The 22643-nt window shown below is 44.5% G+C and overlaps 1 protein-coding gene across 2 annotated transcripts in view; it reads left to right on the top strand.

Annotated features, from left to right (window-relative positions):
- Positions 1-22643, top strand: part of LOC126469658 (leucine zipper putative tumor suppressor 2) — a 1134623-nt gene that overhangs the window by 686041 nt on the left and 425939 nt on the right. For both annotated transcript variants that reach the window (XM_050096795.1, XM_050096804.1), the window contains exon 4: positions 208-312. In XM_050096795.1, coding sequence (XP_049952752.1) covers positions 214-312 — 99 coding nt within the window. In that variant the 5' untranslated portion in view covers positions 208-213. The remainder of the gene's footprint in view (positions 1-207; positions 313-22643) is intronic.

Raw genomic sequence — 22643 nt, 5'->3', positions numbered from 1 at the left:
GTGTTTGTCCTTAGGCTAATTTAGGTTAAGTAGTGTGTAAGCTTAGGGACTGATGATGACCTTAGCACTTAAGATTTCACACACATTTGAATATATATATATATATATATATATATATATATATATTGTAGCTCTGCCGTGTAAGCGCTTGCAGAGCGAGCAGCGACGGTAGTGGGTAGTGTTGACTGCGTGTGTCGTGTGTTGCAGGAGGCGATGGCGAGCGCGGCGGACAGCGGCCGCGGCACGCTGCCCTCCGACGGCGGCTCGCCGCCCCCGCCGCCGCCGCCCAACCTCAGCGCCGCCCCCGCAAAGGTCAGTACAAGCACTACACTCTATACGAGCGACCGTCAAACTGCAGTGTGAGGGCTGCTTTCCGCACGAATCAAGCGTTCGGGCGGCCCGTGACTCTCAGCCGTATTTTTTAAGAACATACTTCCAACAACTGACGTCAGAATCAAAAAGCTTTAAATAAGCTTCTTAAAGAATGTATCTTTCTTGCTCACTAACAAACAAAAATACAGAGACAGTAATGATTTTAGATGTGCTTAACTTTGGTTGAGGTTATTGATTTCGGCCGTGTACTAAGTACAGTTTGCCACTTGCGTCAGGGGCAGAATGGTACGCAGAGCGGTACGTTCAAGGTTAATAGAAGTGAGAGGGAAAGTGTTTTATTGTTTGTCTTTCAAAGCTGACAACTCACGGATGTACGAAACTAACACCGATCAGCTACTACGGAAGTAACATGGCTTCGTGAATGTGCATTGTAGAGACAGTCATCTTCAAATGTGGTACATACTTATAGCAAGTAATATGAAATCAAATTAAGGTTGTTGTAATACAAAGTGATGAGTAAAAGAAAAATGACATTTAAAGCATCTAGTAAACATTTGTGTTTGTGTCTCATATTTCAGCTATTGTTATTAACAGTAAGATCTGTCAGGGGCAGCCACTTCAAGGTTAATAGAAGTGAGAGGGAGAGTGTTTTATTGTTTGTCTTTGATTGCTCACAACTCACGAATGTACGAAATTAGCACCGATCAGCTACTACGGAAGGAACATGGATTCGTGAATGTGCATTATACGGACAGTCATCTTCAAATGTGGTACATATTTGTAGTAAGTAATATAAAATCGAATTAAGGTTGTTGTAGTACAAAGCGATCAGTAAAAAAAAAAAGACATTTAAAGCATCTAGTAAACATTTTTGATTAGAACAAGGGATCGGTTGGTGGGACATGTCCTGAGGCATCAATGGATCACAAATTTAGCATTGGAAGGCAGCGTGGATGGTAAAAATCGTAGAGGGAGACTAAGAGATGAATACACTAAGCAGATTCAGAAGGATGTAGGTAGCAGTGGGTACTGGGAGATGAAGGAGCTTGCACAGGATAGAGTAGCGTGGAGAGCTGCATCAAACCAGTCTCAGGACTGAAGACCACAACAACAACAACAGTAAACATTTGTGATTGTGTCTCATATTTCAGCTATTGTTATTAACAGTAAGATCGGTACTGGAATTGTCGTAACGCGTCAAGACGGGTAAAGTGACCACTGCATATTTTTTGCTCTAAACAAGGCTGCTGGCTGGTAAGAAGTGGTCGCATTAGTTATAATGTACACCACGGCTGTTGTCAGAGAGACTAACAGGTAAGTTGTTCCGTTGTTTTGGGGTAATTTTTTTTCCGAGTCTTCTGATGTAAGGCAAATCATTTATAGTACTCTTGTCACTTCACTTGTATGGAGAGTAATAATTTTTTACTATTCCAGTGGTTTAAGCATCGTGTTTGGCCAACAAATGTAGATTCTTGTTTTTATTTCAGTTTGACAGTTTCTTCTAGGGATTACTAATGCCGTGATAGCGTCCGTTCGGGATAAGTGGCCGCACTACATCGACAAAGGTGGCCAAGGTCTTCACGCCAATAAGAATTAATTGCAAAGAGCACTGATAGTGCAACAAACAAAACTAACTTCTAAATCTTTTTTATATAAACAGCTACTGTCCGCCATTCTTTTGTGGCAATTTCGAATCAGTTACATTCTTTAAAACAGTCTCTAGCATATTATATTTGTCATAATACGAAAGTCTGATTGAAAACGGTCTCCTGCAGCCACTTGTTATTGTTTAAGATACTCGGATGTAAGGACACCTAGAAAAATGCGCCCGGAAGTCAGAAAAACAAACATGGGATCCTGTTGCGATAGTACTGGCCACAGTATCCGGTTAGGTACGGAAAACTAGACGCTATGTAAGCCTTCAGAAAAATTCATGTAGTTGCAGTATATTACTTTCTTCCACTTAAAAATGTGTGGTGTGATACCTCAAAATATTCAGATTGTACCAGTAACCATGGTTTAGTGAAATTTCTCTTTTCTGAGTGGTACTTTCCTCCCTCTCACCCCTCTCCCACTTTCTTTAGCGGCCCGAGGTGTCAATATTGGCTCTTAAAAGAAAAATGCTTCACGACCACTGTTCTACACTCTACTCTGTATAGTGCCCATCTACATGAGGTTAGCATGGGTTCCACAGAAAACACCACTTATTATGATAAATGTGTGTTACCGAGCGTCGTTGCTGGGTTACTGGCACTAAAGGTGCACCAATAGCATATTTAAATAAAGAAAAGGCTAAGTTCCGTACGGGAAATATTGTTGTATTACCTACAAACATTTCGATTACTGTCGTAAAACTCTATCCTCAAACAAATTGTAGCTGTCTCCGAAAAGTCACATTTGTCACGTGCATATTTATTTGAATCACTCAACTTCCGATAGAATGTGCTCAATGTTCCTTTCAAGATATTCCATACTAACAGAGTATCCTAAGCTGCAAACAATACACTATCGTTAAGTCCATATGGGCTTTCTGAAAGGAAATTTTTTGAATGTTACGTACTATACATTTTCTGTTCGCCGCAATTGTTTTTCTGGACTTACATTACATTGTTTAATTTGTAATTATTATACAAAGATGTAGTAATGTGTCAAATTTTCGGGACAAAGGAAACTATCTTAGCAGAGCAGAGCATGTTGTCATTCTCTGTTTTAACTCTGGAGATCGCTATGGAATTTCAAGTTTTCAGTCTCTATATCGAGCGCTTTATTATTTCTAAATACGACGAACATTTGTAAGAAGTGGTCAAAGGAAAAGGTACGAAACGGCGTAACAACTGAACCACTTGAAATCTTCGTATTCCGCTTTGGGATAACGTAATGAGAAATCTTGAAAACGGAAGCACCTCCCCCTAAGAAATTCAACAGGCAAGGCTATGCTCATCGTCTTTTTCGACTTCCGAGGTCCGATATTCATCGAATTCCTCCAGCACGGGAAAATCATTAACAGTGACGTGTTCCGTGAGACACTCCGTAGCCTACGCAAGTGCATCAAGAGAAAACGACCTGGGCTGCTCACGGAGGCAGTGATTTTGCTTCATGATAACGTCTCCAAGGTCACAAAAACTGTAATGGCCAAGTTCAAGTGCTATGAGATTGAGCATCTACCGGTACATTCGCACTACGACTCACATGTATTTGGGCCACTAAAAAGAAACTTCACAATGGGCTTCGGCTCGTGAAACGGTGGGAGAACTGTTATCGGTCCTCTGGTGATTATCGTGGATAACAACTTTAATTATATCCACACTGTTGTTTCGTATCATTTCTTTTGAACACTCCTCATATAAATGTAATTGTTTGTTATTCCAGAATATTATAGGGAACAAATGGTTCAAATGGCTCTGAGCACTATGGGACTTAACAGCTGAGGTCATCAGTCCCCTAGAACTTAGAACTACTTAAACCTAACTAACATAAGGACATCACACACATACATGCCCGAGGCAGGATTCGAACCTGCGACCGCAGCGGTCGCGTGGCTCCAGACTGAAGCGCCTAGAACCGCTCGGCCACACCGGCCGGCCCTTATAGGGAACACGTTTACAGTATTTTCTGATAGTGAACAACATTTTACGACTTTCACTTTGTTCAAAATTGCACAACGTCTTGTGCAATCTTCATATTGATTGGTCAGCTCCCAGGCTCTCTTAATCGAACACAAGCAAAGAGGCCGAAAAGCAACACTGCACCGCCCTTGTTTCATTGCAAGTGTTCTAACAACGTTGCCACCCCAAACGACATTGATAATCTACCCATTGTTACGTTTAACCTGTGGAAGGAATGTAGAGCAACCAGTGGAAACATATTGGTAATGTCGTATAAACAAGAGTGTTTATTCCTGGCGCTAAAGGCATGTGCTAGTCATTCCATTCCATTATTTTATGGTAGATGTTCCATCAAAAGAATAAAGAGGTACGAGCAGAGCATCTTCGCGGGTTTGCAGAGCAGCACCCAAAACTCCACTCAGCAACCCTTTTTGTGCGCTGTCATCTCCGTTGCCGCCAACCCCAAGAACGCCACAGAACGACCGAGATAGTTTCTTCGGGCCGCTTCTTTTTGGTCCCTCCGCGTGGCCGTCTTCTCGGGCGGAACGCGACTTCGTCCGCCGCTGTGACTCCCCAACCGACGTCATCCTCCAGTCCACTGGTCCCTGCTTTTTCCTTCACCATCTGCGGAGACCGATGTAGATCACCGAGTCGGCGCAGCTGTGTGGTCTAGCGAGCAGCTGCCCTAGTGAGCAGCTGTCGGTTCCAGCAGCTCCGCATTCCTAATGGTCAAGTAAACTCAGTATTTTTTTCCAACAACGTGGACCAGATAATTTCACGTTTCAGAGTACATGCTTGGCCCTGAAACGTCTTTTGACCTCGTTAGTATTTTGGATCTATAGACAAGGCACTTGTGTTACATAACTGGTCATGATTTGTTTTAGTTACAAATTTGTGAACTACTCTCATAAGGAAATAAACACTATTTAGTAGTTTAACGTGCTGCCTTGCAAATGAATATTCCTGACTGCATAATCTCACAGTTAAAAATAAGGCGGATACCTGCTACACGAGCGGTCAAAGCGCCATAGGGCGCCAACAAATTATTATCGCGAGGAATGCAACTATGATGTGGATATACGAGGCGTCCGAAAAGGTTTTCTCTTAATATGTACTTTCTTTCTATTGATATGGTGAAAATATTAAGTTTCTGTCTCTCAAAACTAACCAATTACATTGACTGTGCGTGTCCCCTTTATTTCAGCGTGTAACCTTCTCCTTTCTAATCGGCCTACTGGATTGCGATATAATTGACCGTGATCGCATTTGCCTAATGAATTGTTACAGTGCGTAAGGCTAACGTTACCGAAGCAAAATAACATCGGTTAGGTGGAGGAAAGTGTACTACAGACTCTTCTGAAGGAAGAATCTATTCTAAACTTAAGCTAAATACTGATAATAATTTTGAAATGGATGGAATATAGTGCAATCCCTGACGAACTGCACACAGAGGAAAAGTGTAGCACGTAATACTCGTATTTACTACAAAAATTACTGATAATACAAAGACAACACTGATTAGGTAAAAAGGGAATAATTAAACGGTCGCTAGCCTGCTAGGGCAATGAATCTCCACAATCTTAAGAAAGGTAATGGCAAAGAAATTTAAGCAATAATCTCTGGCGTGGCAGCAGCCGGTTGTCACGCTTTCCCACAGCACAACAGTTCTCGAGATAATAAAGGATCACAAACTGAATTTGCAGTAACGTATTCTGAAATACTAAATTTTTAAAGTAAAATTAAATGGAGTTACTGGTTAAATAAGTGTAACTGAAACTGTTATGTAAAAAAAAAATTACTTTCAGTAACATCAGTGTAACATAATACAAAATTTAGAAAAGGGCAAGGAATTTGCTTTAGATTATTGGAAGACTGAATTGAATTTACTTTAAGCAATTGAACAACTGATTTAACTTTTAAAATAACAACAATAAAATATATACCAAGTCAGCAGAAGTCACTCCCTAAGCTAAATACAGAATAAATGAAATTGCGCACTCTTAATTTGTTCTGTATATTATTAGCTTTGCCAGTCAAATTTTACGTTAATTTAAGTGAATGAAATTAATATTCAGAATTATTATGCAATACAAGATTGAACAGTTACTGAGGCAGAAAATTTAGACTGAAACTGGTCATTAGCAAACAAACAAAACTGGCAGTAAATAGTTAATCAGTTTTCATATTCTTACGACACCCGCTGATTGAGTGGAAAGGAAAGAGTAATACTGTCTGAGGACAACGACAACACAGGTACCCTACGAGTTTTAACTATTGCAGGTTATTATTCAAGTTAGTCATTCTTTGTGAAAGAAATGCCGCTGGGTAATGCCTAAGTAAGTTTATAATTTTTCACCTAACAGTCTTACGATGTTGTAGCTGTGCGGACGACGAAGACTGTAGCCGACGACATTGCTGAGCATCCGCTGATGCTGCTGCTGCTGGATGAGAACCCCGAGTCGTCTCCAGAGCCACGGATAATTATGGGGCAGGCAATAGTTAGAACTGCAGCTTCTTCCGCCTGTTTCCAAACATTACGATTCGTCATTAGACGGTTTTCATGCTTTCATTACAACATGTGCTGCTGTTTTTACCGATTAGTTATCGTGAAATGTCGGTTTGGAGTACTTGTTTCCATAGTTTTCGTCCAGCAGGCAACGTTTGTAGTTTTCGCCGCATTCACATCATTGCACACATAAACTTGCATAACTGAGCGCTTCAGATTTGTGACTGAATACATTTCCATATATTTCTATCGTTGCACACGTAAATTTGTATCATTGAGCACGTCAGTTTAGCCACAGAACAGACTTCTAACATCTATCAAAACATGCGGTGCATGTTAGAAGTCTGTTCTGTGACTAAGCTGAAGTGCTCAGTGATACAAATTTACGTGTGCAACGATAGAAATATATGGAAATGTATTTAGTGACAAATCTGAAGCGCTCAGTTATGCAAGTTTATGTGTGCAATGATGTGAATGCGGCGAAAACTACAAACGTTGCCTGCTGGACGAAAACTATGGAGACAAGTAATCCAAACCGACATTTCGCGATAACTAAACGGTAAAAAAAGCAGCACATGTTGTAATGAAAGCATGAAAGCCGTCTGATGATGAATTTTAATGATTCGAAACCGTTAACAGTACCATTTGAATGAAGGAACTTAAAATAAATTTGTGGGTGATTGCTGTCTCAACACCATCAACAAAATGAAATAACTGCCTGTTGGCGAAAGCATTACCATTGAGGTATCGAACACTCGTCAGCTAGCACACAGAGGCAATGTTAAACGCATCTCAAACCGCACGTAGGGAAACGCCGGCGACGTGCTCCAGGCGTTGCTGCAGAACGTGACCAGCGGCGCGGGGAGGGCGCGCGCGTGGCTGCCACGCCACGCCACGGACGTGATGGACGCGCTTCAGAGACGGCGCCGCACTCGGTACGGTTTCGAGGTCTAAGCGAGAAGTATGGCTGCAGCGACGTCTGCTGCTCTTGCCAGCAGCGTCGGCAACGCCCCTTACGGCGGGAGGTGCTTCACTGACGGTGAATGGCGTAGTTAATGCCCTTCTCAGCAGATGCAGGGGTCAGAGGCATCTGCGCCCAGCTGGTCGAGAGAGTTATGGCAATGTTTACAATACTATTCAGAAAAAGATGAGTTTAATCATCGTCCACTGATAAGACATTCCCCGAGAAAGTGTTATAGGCCCTCTGTTGTTGCTGATCTACATAAACACAAAAACGATTTGGTAGACAATCTGAGCAGCCAAAAGGAATTCGCTAATTTTCGGTTACGCGATAAATCACACAAGTCTAAAGGTTATAAATTCAACTTAAATAGGAACGAGCACATAGATAATGTTGTGGGTAAAGCAAATCAATGACAGCGATTTTTTGGCAGAACGCCTAGAAAACGCAGCAGATCTACCAAAGAGAAAGAAGTAAAAACAATTTCGAACAATTAAAATCTTCCAAAAAACCTTGGTAATCGTTTTACCTGTTAATAGTTCCTTTATTACGTCATCATACACGACTGGTTTCGCTACCATTTAGTCGTGTCGTCAAGTCTATTCGTCTATGAACAATATATTGAGAATTAGGAACTACAATGATAAAAATAAGGCTATTAAACCGAAAAGATAGGGGAACATACTCGCATAACTAATTCAACATTTTGTAATTAAATTAAACTGCGTAAAATAAAATCCTTTTTTTAAATTTGGTTTTTAAGTAGTGACTCATGCAGTCATCAACTTATATTTACACAAGCACGGATTATGTAAATACACAAATTTACAAATACCAGCCCTCTTACGTTACATTAGAAAGTAACTTACAGTCGAATTTAAAAATGACTTGTACTCGTAGTAGCACGGTTACAGATGCCCACAGAGGGCAGTCCTTGTTTAGCGGATACTGCACCAGTTAACTTGTAGTATCATGTACAAAGTGTTTTCAATAATTGGCGAAAAACCGCAGGGAACGGTCCCTGAGGGTCTAAGGATCGAAAGAAGCCGTACTAACACACGGCCGGAAATGCGTTGCTAGGGAGGTACGACCACTTGCAGATGGACATGAGAGGTGTTAAACGCTGTAGAATGTGACCCTGGTACCACCACCAGGTAAGTGGCACGCCAGTATGGGATAAAATAGACGACCATGTGGGACGTTCTCAACAACTGCCACTAACTATGTCTCTTACGACGTGAGCAGACCTTACTTGCCTGGTACTTGCCTCCGCGGCGACGGTTCTGTCACTCGTCCGTCGCACAGAACTCGACTGTGCTGCGATTTTTATCATTCACCCTTTACGAGGGATGGTATGGTCAACCTTCGTAACACCTTTGGTCTACGGAGAATCCCTAAGGTTTGGTGGCAGTGAGCCATAAGCACCGTTTCAGCCTAAGTGTGTGGGTGGTGATTATTGGAGGCCGGCTCTTGAGCGTCGAGCTAAAACACTACTAGTAAAGACAAAACCTTCCCACTTGCCTGGTGTATTCTCATGTATTCTCTCAATCACTGAAATGTACACCGTCAAAGATCTGTTTTCTCCGCCTTCAAGTGGGCCTCCTTCCCTTGGAACGCATTTCCTGTTACAGGTCCATGTGATCTTTTTTGTTTTTTAACCGCCTCTATGCGGTTTTTAGGCGGTTTCCCACATTCAACTAGATAAATACCGGCCTGTCATCCACGTCCCACCTTACACAGTCTACCAACTACCTAAACATTTAGGAAACGTGCTCACAATCGAGTATGATATTTACTCTAGACGGAGACAGATTCTGTCGCGGGCGGAGTGGTGGCGTCAGGGAGAGCATCCGGCTGTCACTAGCACTGCTTCAACACACAAAACAATGCCGACCTCGTAGAGAAACGGGAAAGGCGAAGGAGGAGAATGATAATAAGAAGATCCCGCGTGGCTGCTTATTTCTCATTCAGCACTCTTTTCGAACCCAACTGGCGGTAAGTTATCATTGACAATAACCATCTCGACGGTCGCACCCTCTACGCTCACTAGCAATAAATCCATGTGGGTGAACAGAGGTCTTACAGAGTCACGAAGATTGACGAAATGTGGGTCCTTCTTGCTGGTGGGTTGGTAGGGAGCAAATAATTTTACTGGAATAACAACTCGGAATGTAATGCAACACAGTCACTGATAGTACAGTACGGCAAAATTAACAGAAAATTAAAAAGAAACACTACATGCTGCTGGTTTTGGTGCCCCAGCTATCATGTTTCCGTACTAGGGAGTTATGGGTAGATACATCGCTAAACGAATTTTAAAACTGCGTGTGTGGCCTGGGTTCCTTAAAAGCCATACATAAGTTGTAAATTGGCCTGTCAGATTTGTCTGTTCCGTAGATAATTTTCCATCGACGCCAAAGTAAATGGAAGTGGAGCAATAACTCCTGTCCGACAACGATTGAAAAATGCATTGCCCGAAGGCAGATTTGCAGAAGCATGATGGGAATTGCTTTTGAGAGCATCAGGAATACCTTTCAAATGTTAGTATCCATCGTGATTCGTGCTGGCTTCCTCCCATATGATATTGCGGTAGCTTCCTTCTGAATGAATTAGAATTTCATAATATCGACGACAGAAAGCCGTAATTATACTTAATGCTCTCCTGTGCCTTATTATCTTGATATCAACAGGACGTAAGACTTCGATTCCATTTTTCATCCTCCCCACGTAGGTAATTGTTGTTGAGAGCATTATTATGACCTCCCGGAGAATAATTTGAAATAAGTTACTCTTAAAAAATTGTTACGCAAATCTAACAGAAATTGTATTACGTAACTATACGCTGTAAAGATAAACGAAGCAGTCGAAACAGGCCATGTGAAAGGACATAAAATTGGCGTTTATGTACACGACGTAGCATATTTATATGTTTAAATTCATCCGCAAAGTCGATGAAAACGTTTTGCTGCATTTGTTCGTGTATGTGAGGGATTGCACGCGTCTAGAGCTGCAACTGTGTCGTTTTGTTTGTTATTAATTGTAACCTAAAATGTTTTCATGTTTAAGTAGCACTTTTTTCAGTGTAACACATATCATTTATTTCAGCGCTGACACATGGAACGGCCATAGCTAGCTATCTTACGGAAGCTGAACAGGAACGCTTTCTGGAAGGTAAGACAATCAGACAACATCCCGCTAACCCAAAGGAACAAAAACGACGACGCAACGGATACCGGGCACGACCATGAAGCGACGAACACTTTACTTTCGTTCACAGTGCATTATCTTTAATAGCTTCTGGGATAATTACTCTAACTCTCTCTGAGGGAAAGGAAACGAAACAGTCTTAAATGATAAGGTGCCTGTGTTCAGAAAGCTGATCGTTTATTACACAGTTTGGCAACTAATTGAACGTAGGCAAAGACATAGAAAACCCAATTTTACTTTAGGCTCTTACGTACACAAAAAGGAGGGATGGATCACGTTTATTTATTATGGAAATTCAGCATGAATAGCCTCTTCATACGTCTGGAAAAATGATCTATCTTAGAATGAATCTGTGATCATGCACTCACGTGGATATTCTAGGGCGAGACAAATTAAGAATAGGGGACAGCCCATCGGCCCAACTACCGTAAATTCCGGATAGCCGTGAGTTATTCATTTCATACCATTACTACTGTGGTTAGATAGACACGGGGGCCTGAGATCCTTCCGGCTAGGGAGGTTACAGTCAAAAGTTGGAACGGCCAGTGCCCACATGGCGTCCGACACAATGGCAAAAGAAAAATCGCTCAGCATTGCATTTAGAGCAAACGGAATTTCTGCTACGACCACCTAGCTGTATCTCAGGATCGCAGAAGGGAACTAGTGCAAAATTATCCACCAGTTTCGTACCGACCACGCGACTTACTACAAGGCCACATAACAAATCGAATTCATGATTTTAAGTTCCACAACATTAAACTGGTTCAGATGGCTCCAAGAACTATGGGACTTAACTTATGAGGTCATCAGTCCCCTAGACTTAGAACTACTTTAACCTAACTAAGAACATTACACACATCCATGCCCGAGGCAGGATTCGAACCTGCGACCGTAGCAGCCGCACGGTTCCGGACTGAAGCGCCTAGAACAGCTCGGCCAAACGGCCGGCAGTTCCACAAGAAATAAACTTCGCAGGCAAAGGTAAAATCACTCCCTACATCTCAGCGTGCACCTACCACCAAATGTGAACACGACCTAACTTACAAAACCTCAGCCCGAGTTAATATCTGACACCAAGTTCCATCAGAAATGTGTTTAATCACCGGTTGCGTTGTCCGAGTGCGTCTCACGAAAAAATTTCGCAGCTTCTCCCGGATTGTCCAGGGTCTGTTCTTTATGGAGGGGCTGCAACTGACCAATACCTAGCCTTTGTTAGATAGTTTGGGCCGCTAAACCGCGCAGTGGGGCTGGAAAGGCGCTGGTGGTCTTTGCCTCTAGGCTCTTTCTGAAAAGAGAAATACTGCAGAAGGTTCTAGAAGAACCTGCGCGGGACTCTAGATTTCACACACATTTGAACATTTTTTTTTTTTTTTTTTTTTTGATGTGGTGGTAATTCCTCTTATGTCTAGGCATATGCTGGTCAAAAAGTATTTAGCTTTCAGACTGCTGTCCTGAACAGACAACGAACCATCATCCAACATTTCCAGGAGAAGATAGCGCTGAACACTTTCTTATGTAACACTGTATTTCCTCGTTTCCGTGTAGGCAGAAATGAGGGCGCAACATTGAACTAATGTCCACAACATTGATTAAAATGAAACTTGCAAACCATAATCTCTGTTTCGGGAAACAAGCTTCTAGCTGATGGGACAACAGCAGTTTCGAAGTCCATCATGAGAAACGCAGGATACTATCTAAGGAACATGGTTTTGAGTTTAAAATGTAATGTGTTTCTCGCATGAGCTTGTAAGATCGGAGCGAAATTTAAATAACGTTCAAACTATTTGTTCGAACTCTTGAACGTTCCATCCACAAGGATGATTCACTGCTTGATAAATACAATTTACCTTTTTCGCTGCCAGTCACATATTTTCTCATCTGGTCCTTTGTTGCCATTTGTTAATAAAAATCTAGTGCATCATTCATCAATAAATTATTTTTTGAAAATGTATTGCGCTAAAACCGGTAGCTTGGGTAGGCACCACGTATTTTCTCCTGGGGCGATTCAGCTACTGTTTCACACTTTACGTGATGGTAACGAAGTCTTAGCCTCGATTGAAATCCAACTTTTTCTACGTAAATTAATGAAATTGTAGTATCTGTTTCTTTTGCACGGTTTTTTGTGCTTACAAAATGTTTTCGCATTTCATTTGCTGATTCATTTGCAAACAGACGTGGCTAAGTTCGCCTAAAACTTTATTACTTTCAGTGGAAAATCTTCCCACACGTCCAATCTTTGTAACATTAACACAATACCAGTAAGTTATATTTACTCTGCCAATATACTGCACTACATACTGATGTCCGTTGTAAATCAATGAAGGCTTCCCATTAGTGGTCTCGGTGAACTTCAACTTCACAGAACGTAGAACACAAAATACTCCTTGCTATTAGAGATGAACTGCAGTACTGAACTCTGAGAGGAAATCACGCAGCACAGCCGTCCGTCAATGAACAGGTGTGCGGACAGGGTTCTTATTGCAGGAAGTGACCTTTCTCAGTAGTACGTTGCACGTAGCGACGGACAAGCCGGTTTACCCTACTTCTGGGACACCCTGTTCTGCGGTCCACTACCTGAAGTGTCCTGGGCTCAATAGAAACGTCAACAAAATCCGTCCCTGTACAAGTGGTACTCCGTACAAGTGTCACAACCTCCATTGCGAAACTGTATGGGACGCCTTTCGGATGTCAAGGAATGCGTCATGAACCTGGTCGCGTTCTCTACTAGCTTGTGTTGGAAGTGGAAAAACAGCGAGCAGGCTGTGCAAGTGAGTGCAGTGGTACCAAAAAATACACACACATTTTCGCATCTAATACAATATGTATAAATACTAGGAGAATTTCCTCAAGAAAGGAAATAATTTGTGTAGTAAAATACACTCCTGGAAATTGAAATAAGAACACCGTGAATTCATTGTCCCAGGAAGGGGAAACTTTATTGACACATTCCTGGGGTCAGATACATCACATGATCACACTGACAGAACCACAGGCACATAGACACAGGCAACAGAGCATGCACAATGTCGGCACTAGTACAGTGTATATCCACCTTTCGCAGCAATGCAGGCTGCTATTCTCCCATGGAGACGATCGTAGAGATGCTGGATGTAGTCCTGTGGAACGGCTTGCCATGCCATTTCCACCTGGCGCCTCAGTTGGACCAGCGTTCGTGCTGGACGTGCAGACCGCGTGAGACGACGCTTCATCCAGTCCCAAACATGCTCAATGGGGGACAGATCCGGAGATCTTGCTGGCCAGGGTAGTTGACTTACACTTTCTAGAGCACGTTGGGTGGCACGGGATACACGCGGACGTGCATTGTCCTGTTGGAACAGCAAGTTCCCTTGCCGGTCTAGGAATGGTAGAACGATGGATTCGATGACGGTTTGGATTTACCGTGCACTATTCAGTGTCCCCTCGACGATCACCAGTGGTGTACGGCCAGTGTAGGAGATCGCTCCCCACACCATGATGCTGGGTGTTGGCCCTGTGTGCCTCGGTCGTATGCAGTCCTGATTGTGGCGCTCACCTGCACGGCGCCAAACACGCATACGACCATCATTGGCACCAAGGCAGAAGCGACTCTCATCGCTGAAGACGACACGTCTCCATTCGTCCCTCCATTCACGCCTGTCGCGACACCACTGGAGGCGGGCTGCACGATGTTGGGGCGTGAGCGGAAGACGGCCTAACGGTGTGCGGGACCGTAGCCCAGCTTCATGGAGACGGTTGCGAATGGTCCTCGCCGATACCCCAGGAGCAACAGTGTCCCTAATTTGCTGGGAAGTGGCGGTGCGGTCCCCTACGGCACTGCGTAGGATCCTACGGTCTTGGCGTGCATCCGTGCGTCGCTGCGGTCCGGTCCCAGGTCGACGGGCACGTGCACCTTCCGCCGACCACTGGCGACAACATCGATGTACTGTGGAGACCTCACGCCCCACGTGTTGAGCAATTCGGCGGTACGTCCACCCGGCCTCCCGCATGCCCACTATACGCCCTCGCTCAAAGTCCGTCAACTGCACATACGGTTCACGTCCACGCTGTCGCGGCATGCTACCAGTGTTAAAGACTGCGATGGAGCTCCGTATGCCACAGCAAACTGGCTGACACTGACGGCGGCGGTGCACAAATGCTGCGCAGCTAGCGCCATTCGACGGCCAACACCGCGGTTCCTGGTGTGTCCGCTGTGCCGTGCGTGTGATCATTGCTTGTACAGCCCTCTCGCAGTGTCCGGAGCAAGTATGGTGGGTCTGACACACCGGTGTCAATGTGTTCTTTTTTCCATTTCCAGGAGTGTAGTTTACCAACACAACAGAAACACACATAATCCATTAAATGAAGGTTTTCCCCTGCTGTACGACGCCTGTTACTGTGCTCGACAAACGGCGCCGCGCGTACCAGAGTTGTGCAGTCAGAATTGACGAACAGTTCAGTCGCTTGCCTGACGGCCAGCGTGAGGGGCATTCACCTTTTACGATGAGTCCGAAGGGGAGGGAGCATTCCGTGTCGTTCCGCAACAAGGCTGTTTTATTGCATTAGCAGGCTAAAAGGTACCGTGAAATTAGTAGGCTACATAAAGAACTTTCTGTTGATTATACAGCAGTCTGAGCAGTCCTCAAGAAATTTAAATATTCTGGTACTACAGACAACAAAGGCAGATCCAAGAGTTCTAAGATATAGGGAGCATCGAAGGGTAGTTCGTCTTGCACAAAAGAACCCTTTGAAAGTGCAGGGTCGTTTGTATCGGAAATTCAGCCAACGTCAACCACTGAGGTTAGTGCTCAAACTATTATGACTGTTTTAAGGCAGCTGATGTTCATGGCAGATCTCCCAAAAAGAAGCCATTTATTTCGGAAGTTAACCTAAGAAACACTTGCAATTCCCCGAAGATTATGTCAATAAATAGATTGAATTTTGGAATACTGTGCTATTTTCTGAGGAATCGAACTTTAAATTGTTTGGATCTGATGAAAAGGGGGAAGTGTGGCGAAAAACCTAATACAGAGCTCAAATCACAGCATGTCCAACCTACAGTAAAAATGGGGGAGGAAGCATAGTGGTTTGGCGATGCATGGCAGCTTCTTGTGCCGGTGATTCGGCAGTTATTGAAGGTGTCATAGATCATAGTAAATTTATCGATGTGTTGAGGGGTCATTTACGTAGCAGTGCACAGAAACTGAATCTTGATGGAGTCTTTTACTTTCAACGAGACAACGATCCAGAACATACGCCTCTGAGAACTCGGGAGTGGGTATTATATAATGCTCCAAGAATGGTTTTCACTCTACCACAGAGCCCTGATATTGACCCGACAGAGCACCTTTGGCCACATTTGGATACAAAAGTTCGAAAACGTCGTTCTACAGGGAAGCGGGAGATGCTGACGTTGTTGTTGGAGTAATAGTCGAAGATCTCACCAGATATTACTCGCAACCTAGTTCAGTCCATGCCAAGACGTGTACAAGATGTCATAAACGCCAACGGAATGCACACAGATTACTGAAATTGAGTTACGTGAATTAGAGAAACTTTAATTGCATTTTTGAACAGATGTGACAATAATTTTTTGATGTGGAGAGCAACTGATTTCATCTACATCTACATTTATACTCGGCAAGCCACCCAACGGTGTGTGGCGGAGGGCACTTTACGTGCCACTGTCATTACCTCCATTTCCTGTTCCAGTCGCGTATGGTTCGCGGGAAGAACGACTCATTTTACATTCGTGATCTCCTCGGGAGGTATAAGTAGGGGAAAGCAATATATTCGATACCTCATCCAGAAACGCACCCTCTCGAAACCTGGCGAACAAGCTACACCGTGATGCAGAGCGCCTCTCTTGTAGAGTCTGCCACTTGAGTTTGCTAAACATCTCCGTAACGCAATCACGCTTACCAAATACCCCTGTGACGAAATGCGCTGCTCTTCTTTGGATCTTCTCTGTCTCCTCTGTCAACCCGACCTGGTATGGATCCCACACTGATGAGCAATACTCAAGTGTAGGTCGAACGAGTATTTTGTATGCCACCTCCTTTGTTGATGGACTACATTTTCTAAGTACTCTCCCAATGAATCTCAACCTGGTACCCGCGTTACCAACAATTAATTTTAGATGATCATTCCACTTCAAATCGTTCCGTACGGATACTCCCAGATATTTTACAGAAGTAACTGCTACCAGTGTTTGTTCCGCTATCATACAATTATACAATAAAGAATCCTTCTTTCTATGTATTCCCAGTACATTACAATTGTCTATGTTAAGGGTCAGTTGCCACTCCCTGCAGCAAGTGCCTATCCGCTGCAGACCTTCCTGCATTTCGCTGCAATTTTCTAATGCTGCAACTTCTCTGTATACTACAGCATCATCCGCGAAAAGCCGCATGGAACTTCCGACACTATCTACTAGGTCATTTATATATATTGTGAAGAGCAATGGTCCCATAACACTCCCCTGTGGCACGCCAGAGCCGGCCGCGGTGGTCTAGCGGTTCAGGCGCTCAGTCCGGAACCGCGCGACTGCTACGGTCGCAGGTTCGAATCCTGCCTCGGGCATGGATGTGTGTGATGTCCTTAGGTTAGTTAGGTTTAAGTAGTTCTAAGTTCTAGGGGACTGATGACCACAGATGTTAAGTCCCATAGTGCTCAGAGCCATTTGAACCATTTTTTGGCACGCCAGAGCTTACTTTAACGTCTGTAGATGTCCCTCCATTGAGAACAACATGCTGTGTTCTGTTTGCTAAAAACTCTTCAATCCAGCCACACAGCTGGTCTGATATTCCTTAGGCTCTTACTTTGTTTATCAGGTGACAGTGCGGAACTGTATCTAACGCCTTCCGGAAGGCAAGGAAAATGGCATCTACCTGGGAGCCTGTATCTAAAATTTTCTGGGTCTCATGAACAAATAAAGCGAGTTGGGTCTCACACGATCGCTGTTTCCGGAATCCATGTTGATTCCTACAGAGTAGATTCTGGGTTTCCAGAAATTACAAGATACGCCAGCAAAAAACATGTTCTAAAATTCTACAACAGATCGATGTCCGAGATATAGGCCTGTAGTTTTGTGCATCTGCTCGACGACCCTTCTTGAAAACTGGAACTACCTGTGCTCTTTTACAATTATTTGGAACCTTCCGTTCCTCTAGAGACTTACGGTACACGGCTGTAAACTAATTTTTTGTAAGAAACCAATTATGGTGGAAGAATGTTATGTTTACTACTGTACATTTACGTAAATATAACAGTGTGTTGGCATCAATTTTTACCTTTCTGTAATGTGCATGTTTTTTCACATGATATCTTGCGAACCATCGATGAAGGGTATCAGGCGGATGCCATATTCCTTGACTCGGTGCCCCACTGCAGACTCCTAACTAAGTTACGATCATATGGGATTGGTTTCCAAGTATGTGAGTGGCTCGAAGACTTCTTAAGTAATAGAACCCAGTACGTTGTCCTCGATGGTGATTGTTCATCGGAGGTGAGGGTATCTTCTGGAGTGCCCCAGGGAAGTGTGGTAGGTCCGCTGTTGTTTTCTATCTACATAAATGATCTTTTGGATAGGGTTGATAGCAATGTGCGGCTGTTTGCTGATGATGCTGTGATGTACGGGAAGGTGTCGTCGTTGAGTGACTGTAGGAGGATACAAGATGACTTGGACAGGATTTGTGATTGGTGTAAAGAATGGCAGCTAACTCTAAATATAGATAAATATAAATTAATGCAGATGAATAGGTTCAAAATGGTTCAAATGGCTCTGAGCACTATGGGACTTAACATCTGTGGTCATCAGTCCCCTAAAACTTAGAACTACTTAAACCTAACTAACCTAAGGACATCACACACATCCATGCCCAAGGCAGGATTCGAACCAGCGACCGTAGCAGTCGCGCGGTTCCGGACTGAGCGCCTAGAGCCGCGAGACCACCGCGGCTGGCAGATGAATAGGAAAAAGAATCCTGTAACGTTTGAATGCTCCATTAGTAGTGTAGCGCTTGACACAGTCACGTCGATTAAATATTTGGGCGTAACATTGCAGAGCTATATGAAGTGGGACAAGCATGTAATGGCAATTGTAGGGAAGGCGGATAATCGTCTTCGGTTCATTGGTAGAATTTTGGGACGATGTGGTTCATCTGTAATGGAGACCGCTTATAAAACATTAATACGACCTATTCTTGAGTGCTGCTCGAGCGTTTGGGATCCCTATCAGGTCGGATTGAGGGAGGACATAGAAGCAATTCATAGGCGGGCTGCTAGATTTGTTACTGGTAGGTTTGATCATCACGCGAGTGTTACGGAAATGCTTCAGGAACTCGGGTGGGAGTCTCTGGGGGAAAAGAGGAGTTCTTTTCGTGAATCGCTAATGAGGAAATTTAGAGAATCACCATTTGAGGCTGACTGCAGTACAATTTTACTGCTGCCAACTTACATTTCGCGGAAAGACCACAAAGAGAAGATAAGAGAGATTAGGGCTCGTACAGAGGCATATAGGCAGTCATTTTTCCCTCGTTCTGTTTGGGAGTGGAACAGAGAGAGGAGATGCTAGTTGTGGTACGAGGTACCATCCGCCACGCACCGTATGGCGGATTGCAGAGTATGTATGTAGATGTAGATGTAGATGGTAGGTGTGCCAGCAGTTTATGGCACCACTGCAGGGAGGGAGGAGGGCCAGGTGAAGGGTCAGAAGGCGTGTGACTGCAGGCTGCAGCAGGAAATGCCCGCGCTCGCACTCAGCCACCTGTCGGGGCGGCCGCGCATGTAAATGCCGCGACACATTGAGTAACGCCCGGCGCGTGTACAGTTACGGGTGAACGACCACGTGCGTTCCACCGCGCGATGCGATATCAGCCAGGCCGGCGATCTGGGCGGAGTCTGCTGCTCGCTAAGGAAATAACAGAAACCTGTTTGGGGCGGTCAGCCAGACGATTCCGCCGGCTCGGCGGTCCACTTTTCGAGACGCGCAGACGAGGACACCCACGGCTCCGGCGAACGATTGTGCGAACGCGCAGAATACGGTGGGGACGGTCGGAGGGGCCGTCTGATAAGCGGCGGCGGGTCCCGCAGGTGCGCCGAGGTTGCGGCTGAGGCAGCGCCCGGAAACCGGAGTCGCAACATTTATCAGCGGCGCCTTTGTACCCCTCCTGCTCCTCGCCGGCGGGCAGGCAGGCCACGTAACGGTGATGCTGCTGACGTAACCCCGCGCACTGCCGCAGCGCGGCCTCTTTCGCACGGCCTGCCGGGAACCTCTGCTCCTCTCGTCGCTCATTCACCCACTGCCTCATCTCCGCCAGCTTTCCCGCCCGCCCGCACAGTCGGCCGTACGTGGTGTGCTGTTGCTGCCGTCTGCTTCACGCACTGTAATGCATAGTCGACGGATTCAGGAACAGATTACACTTCCACACTCTTTCTACACTGACGAGTCAGAACTTTATGACTACTTATTTTGTAAAGTGAAGGGGTAGGGGGAACAAAGGTAAGGAAAGCAACGAATGATATCAGCTGCATCAGGACTTTATACGGAATCAGCGGCGACGAGTGAAAATGTGTGCTTGACTAGGACTCGAACCTGTGGTCTCCTGTTTACGAGACAGATACTTCAGCACTGCACCACCCAGACATAGTGCTCATCACAAATACGCGGACTGTCTCGGGACGCTCCCCCTACTCAAATGGTTCAAATGGCTCTGAGCACTATGGGACTTAACTTCTGATGTCGTCAGTCCCCTAGAACTTAGAACTACTTAAACCCAACTAACTTATGGACATCACACACATCCATGCCCAAGGCAGGATTCGAACCTGCGACCGTAGCGGTGTCGCGGCTCCAGACTGTAGCGCCTAGACTCGGGCATGGATGTGTGTGATGTCCTTAGGTTAGTTAGGTTTAAGTAGTTCTAAGTTCTAGGGGACTGATGACCACAGCAGTTAATTCCCATAGTGTTCAGAGCCATTTGAACCATTTTTGTAGCGCCTAGAACCGCTCCGCCACTCCGGCCGTCTCCCCCTACTCACTTTCTCTCTTAATGCCATCCAGATTCCCTCTGGATGTCCGAGGTAAACGTGCATCAACACTGAAGATTTTGGATTCATCGCCCATTGAGATGAACCAATTATACAGGGTGTTCCATTGCTAGTGACCAGGCCAAATATCTTACGAAACAAGCTTCAAACGAAAAAACTACAAAGAACGAAACTCGTCTAGCTTGAAGGGGGAAACCAGATGGCGCTATGGTTGGCCCACTAGATGGCGCTGCCATAGGTCAAACGGATGTCAACTGCGTTTTTTTAAAAATAGGAACCCCCATTTTTTATTACCTATTCGTGTAGTACGTAAAGAAATATGAATGTTTTAGTTGGACCACTTTTTTCTCTTTTTGATAGATGGCGCTGTAATAGTCACAAACGTATAAGTACGTGGTATCACGAAACATTCCGCCAGTGCGGACAGTATTTGCTTCGTGATACATTACCCGTGTTAAAATAGACCTTTTACGAATTGCGGAAAAGGTCGATATCGTGTTGATGTATGGCTATTGTGATCAAAATGCCCAACCGTCGTGTGCTACCTATGCTGCTCGGTATCCTGAACGATATTATCCAAGTGTCCGGACCGTTCGCCGGATAGTTACGTTATTTAAGGAAACAGGAAGTGTTCAGCCACATGTGAAACGTTAACCACGACCTGCAACAAATGATGGTGCCCAAGTAGGTGTTTTAGCTGCTGTTGCGGCTAATCCGCACATCAGTAGCAGACAAAATGCGCGAGAATCGGGAATCTCAAAAACGTCGGTGTTGAGAATGCTACATCAACATCGATTGCACCTGTACCATATTTCTATGCACCAGGAATTGCATGGCGACGACTCTGAACGTCGTGTACAGTCCTGCTACTGGGCACAAGAGAAATTACGGGGCGATGACAGATTCTTTGCACGCGTTCTGTTTAGCGACGTAGCGTCATTCACCAACAGCGGTAACGTAAACCGGCATAATATGCACTATTGGGCAACGGAAAATCCACCATGGCTGCGACAAGTGGAACATCAGCGGCCTCGGCGGGTTAATGTATGGTGCGGAATTATGGGAGGAAGGATAATTGCCCCCCCCCCCTCCCTCCCTTTATCGTTGGCAATCTAAATGGTGGAGTGTATGCTGATTTCCTACGTCATGTTCTACCGATGTTACTACAAGATGTTTCACTGCATGACAGAATGGCGATGTACTTCCAACATGATGGATGTCCGGCACATAGCTCGCGTCCGGTTGAAGCGGTATTGAATAGCATATTTCGTGACAGGTGGACTGGTTGTCGAAGCACCATACCATGGCCCGCACGTTCACCGCATCTGACGTCCCCGGATTTCTTTCTGTGGGGAAAGTTCAAGGCTATTTGCTATCGTGATCCACCGACAACACCTGACAACATGCGTCAGCGCATTGTTCAGTGCATGTGAAAAACATTACGGAAGCCGAACTACTCGCTGTTGAGAGGAACGTCGTTACACGTATTGCCAAATGCATTGAGGTTGACGGACATCGTTTTGATCATTTATTGCATTAATGTGGTATTTACAGGTTATCACGCTGTAACAGCATGCGTTCTCAGAAATGATAAGTTCACAAAGGTACGTGTAACACATTGGAACAACCGAAATAAAATGTTCAAACGTACCTACGCTCTGTATTTTAATTTAAAAAACCTACCTGTTACCAACTGTTCGTCTAAAATTGTGAGCCATATGTTTGTGACTATTACAGCGCCATGTATCACAAAGCGTAAAAAGTGGTCCAACTAAAACATTCATATTTCTTTACGTACTACACGAATATGAAATAAAAAATGGGGGTTCCTATTTTAAAAAAACGCAGCTGATATCCGTTTGACCTAAGGCAGCGCCATCTAGTGGGCCAACCATAGCGTCATCTGGTTTCCCCCTTCAAGCTAGACAAGTTTCGTTCTTTGTAGTTTTTTCGTTTGACGCTTATTTCGTGAGATATTTGGCCCGGCCACGATCAATGGACCACC

Source organism: Schistocerca serialis, chromosome 1 (assembly GCF_023864345.2).
Source record: "Schistocerca serialis cubense isolate TAMUIC-IGC-003099 chromosome 1, iqSchSeri2.2, whole genome shotgun sequence".
In the NCBI taxonomy this organism is placed as follows: Eukaryota; Metazoa; Arthropoda; class Insecta; order Orthoptera; family Acrididae; genus Schistocerca; species Schistocerca serialis.
The sequence above is the reverse complement of the archived record's forward strand: the minus strand, read 5'-3'. Positions and strand labels throughout refer to the sequence as shown.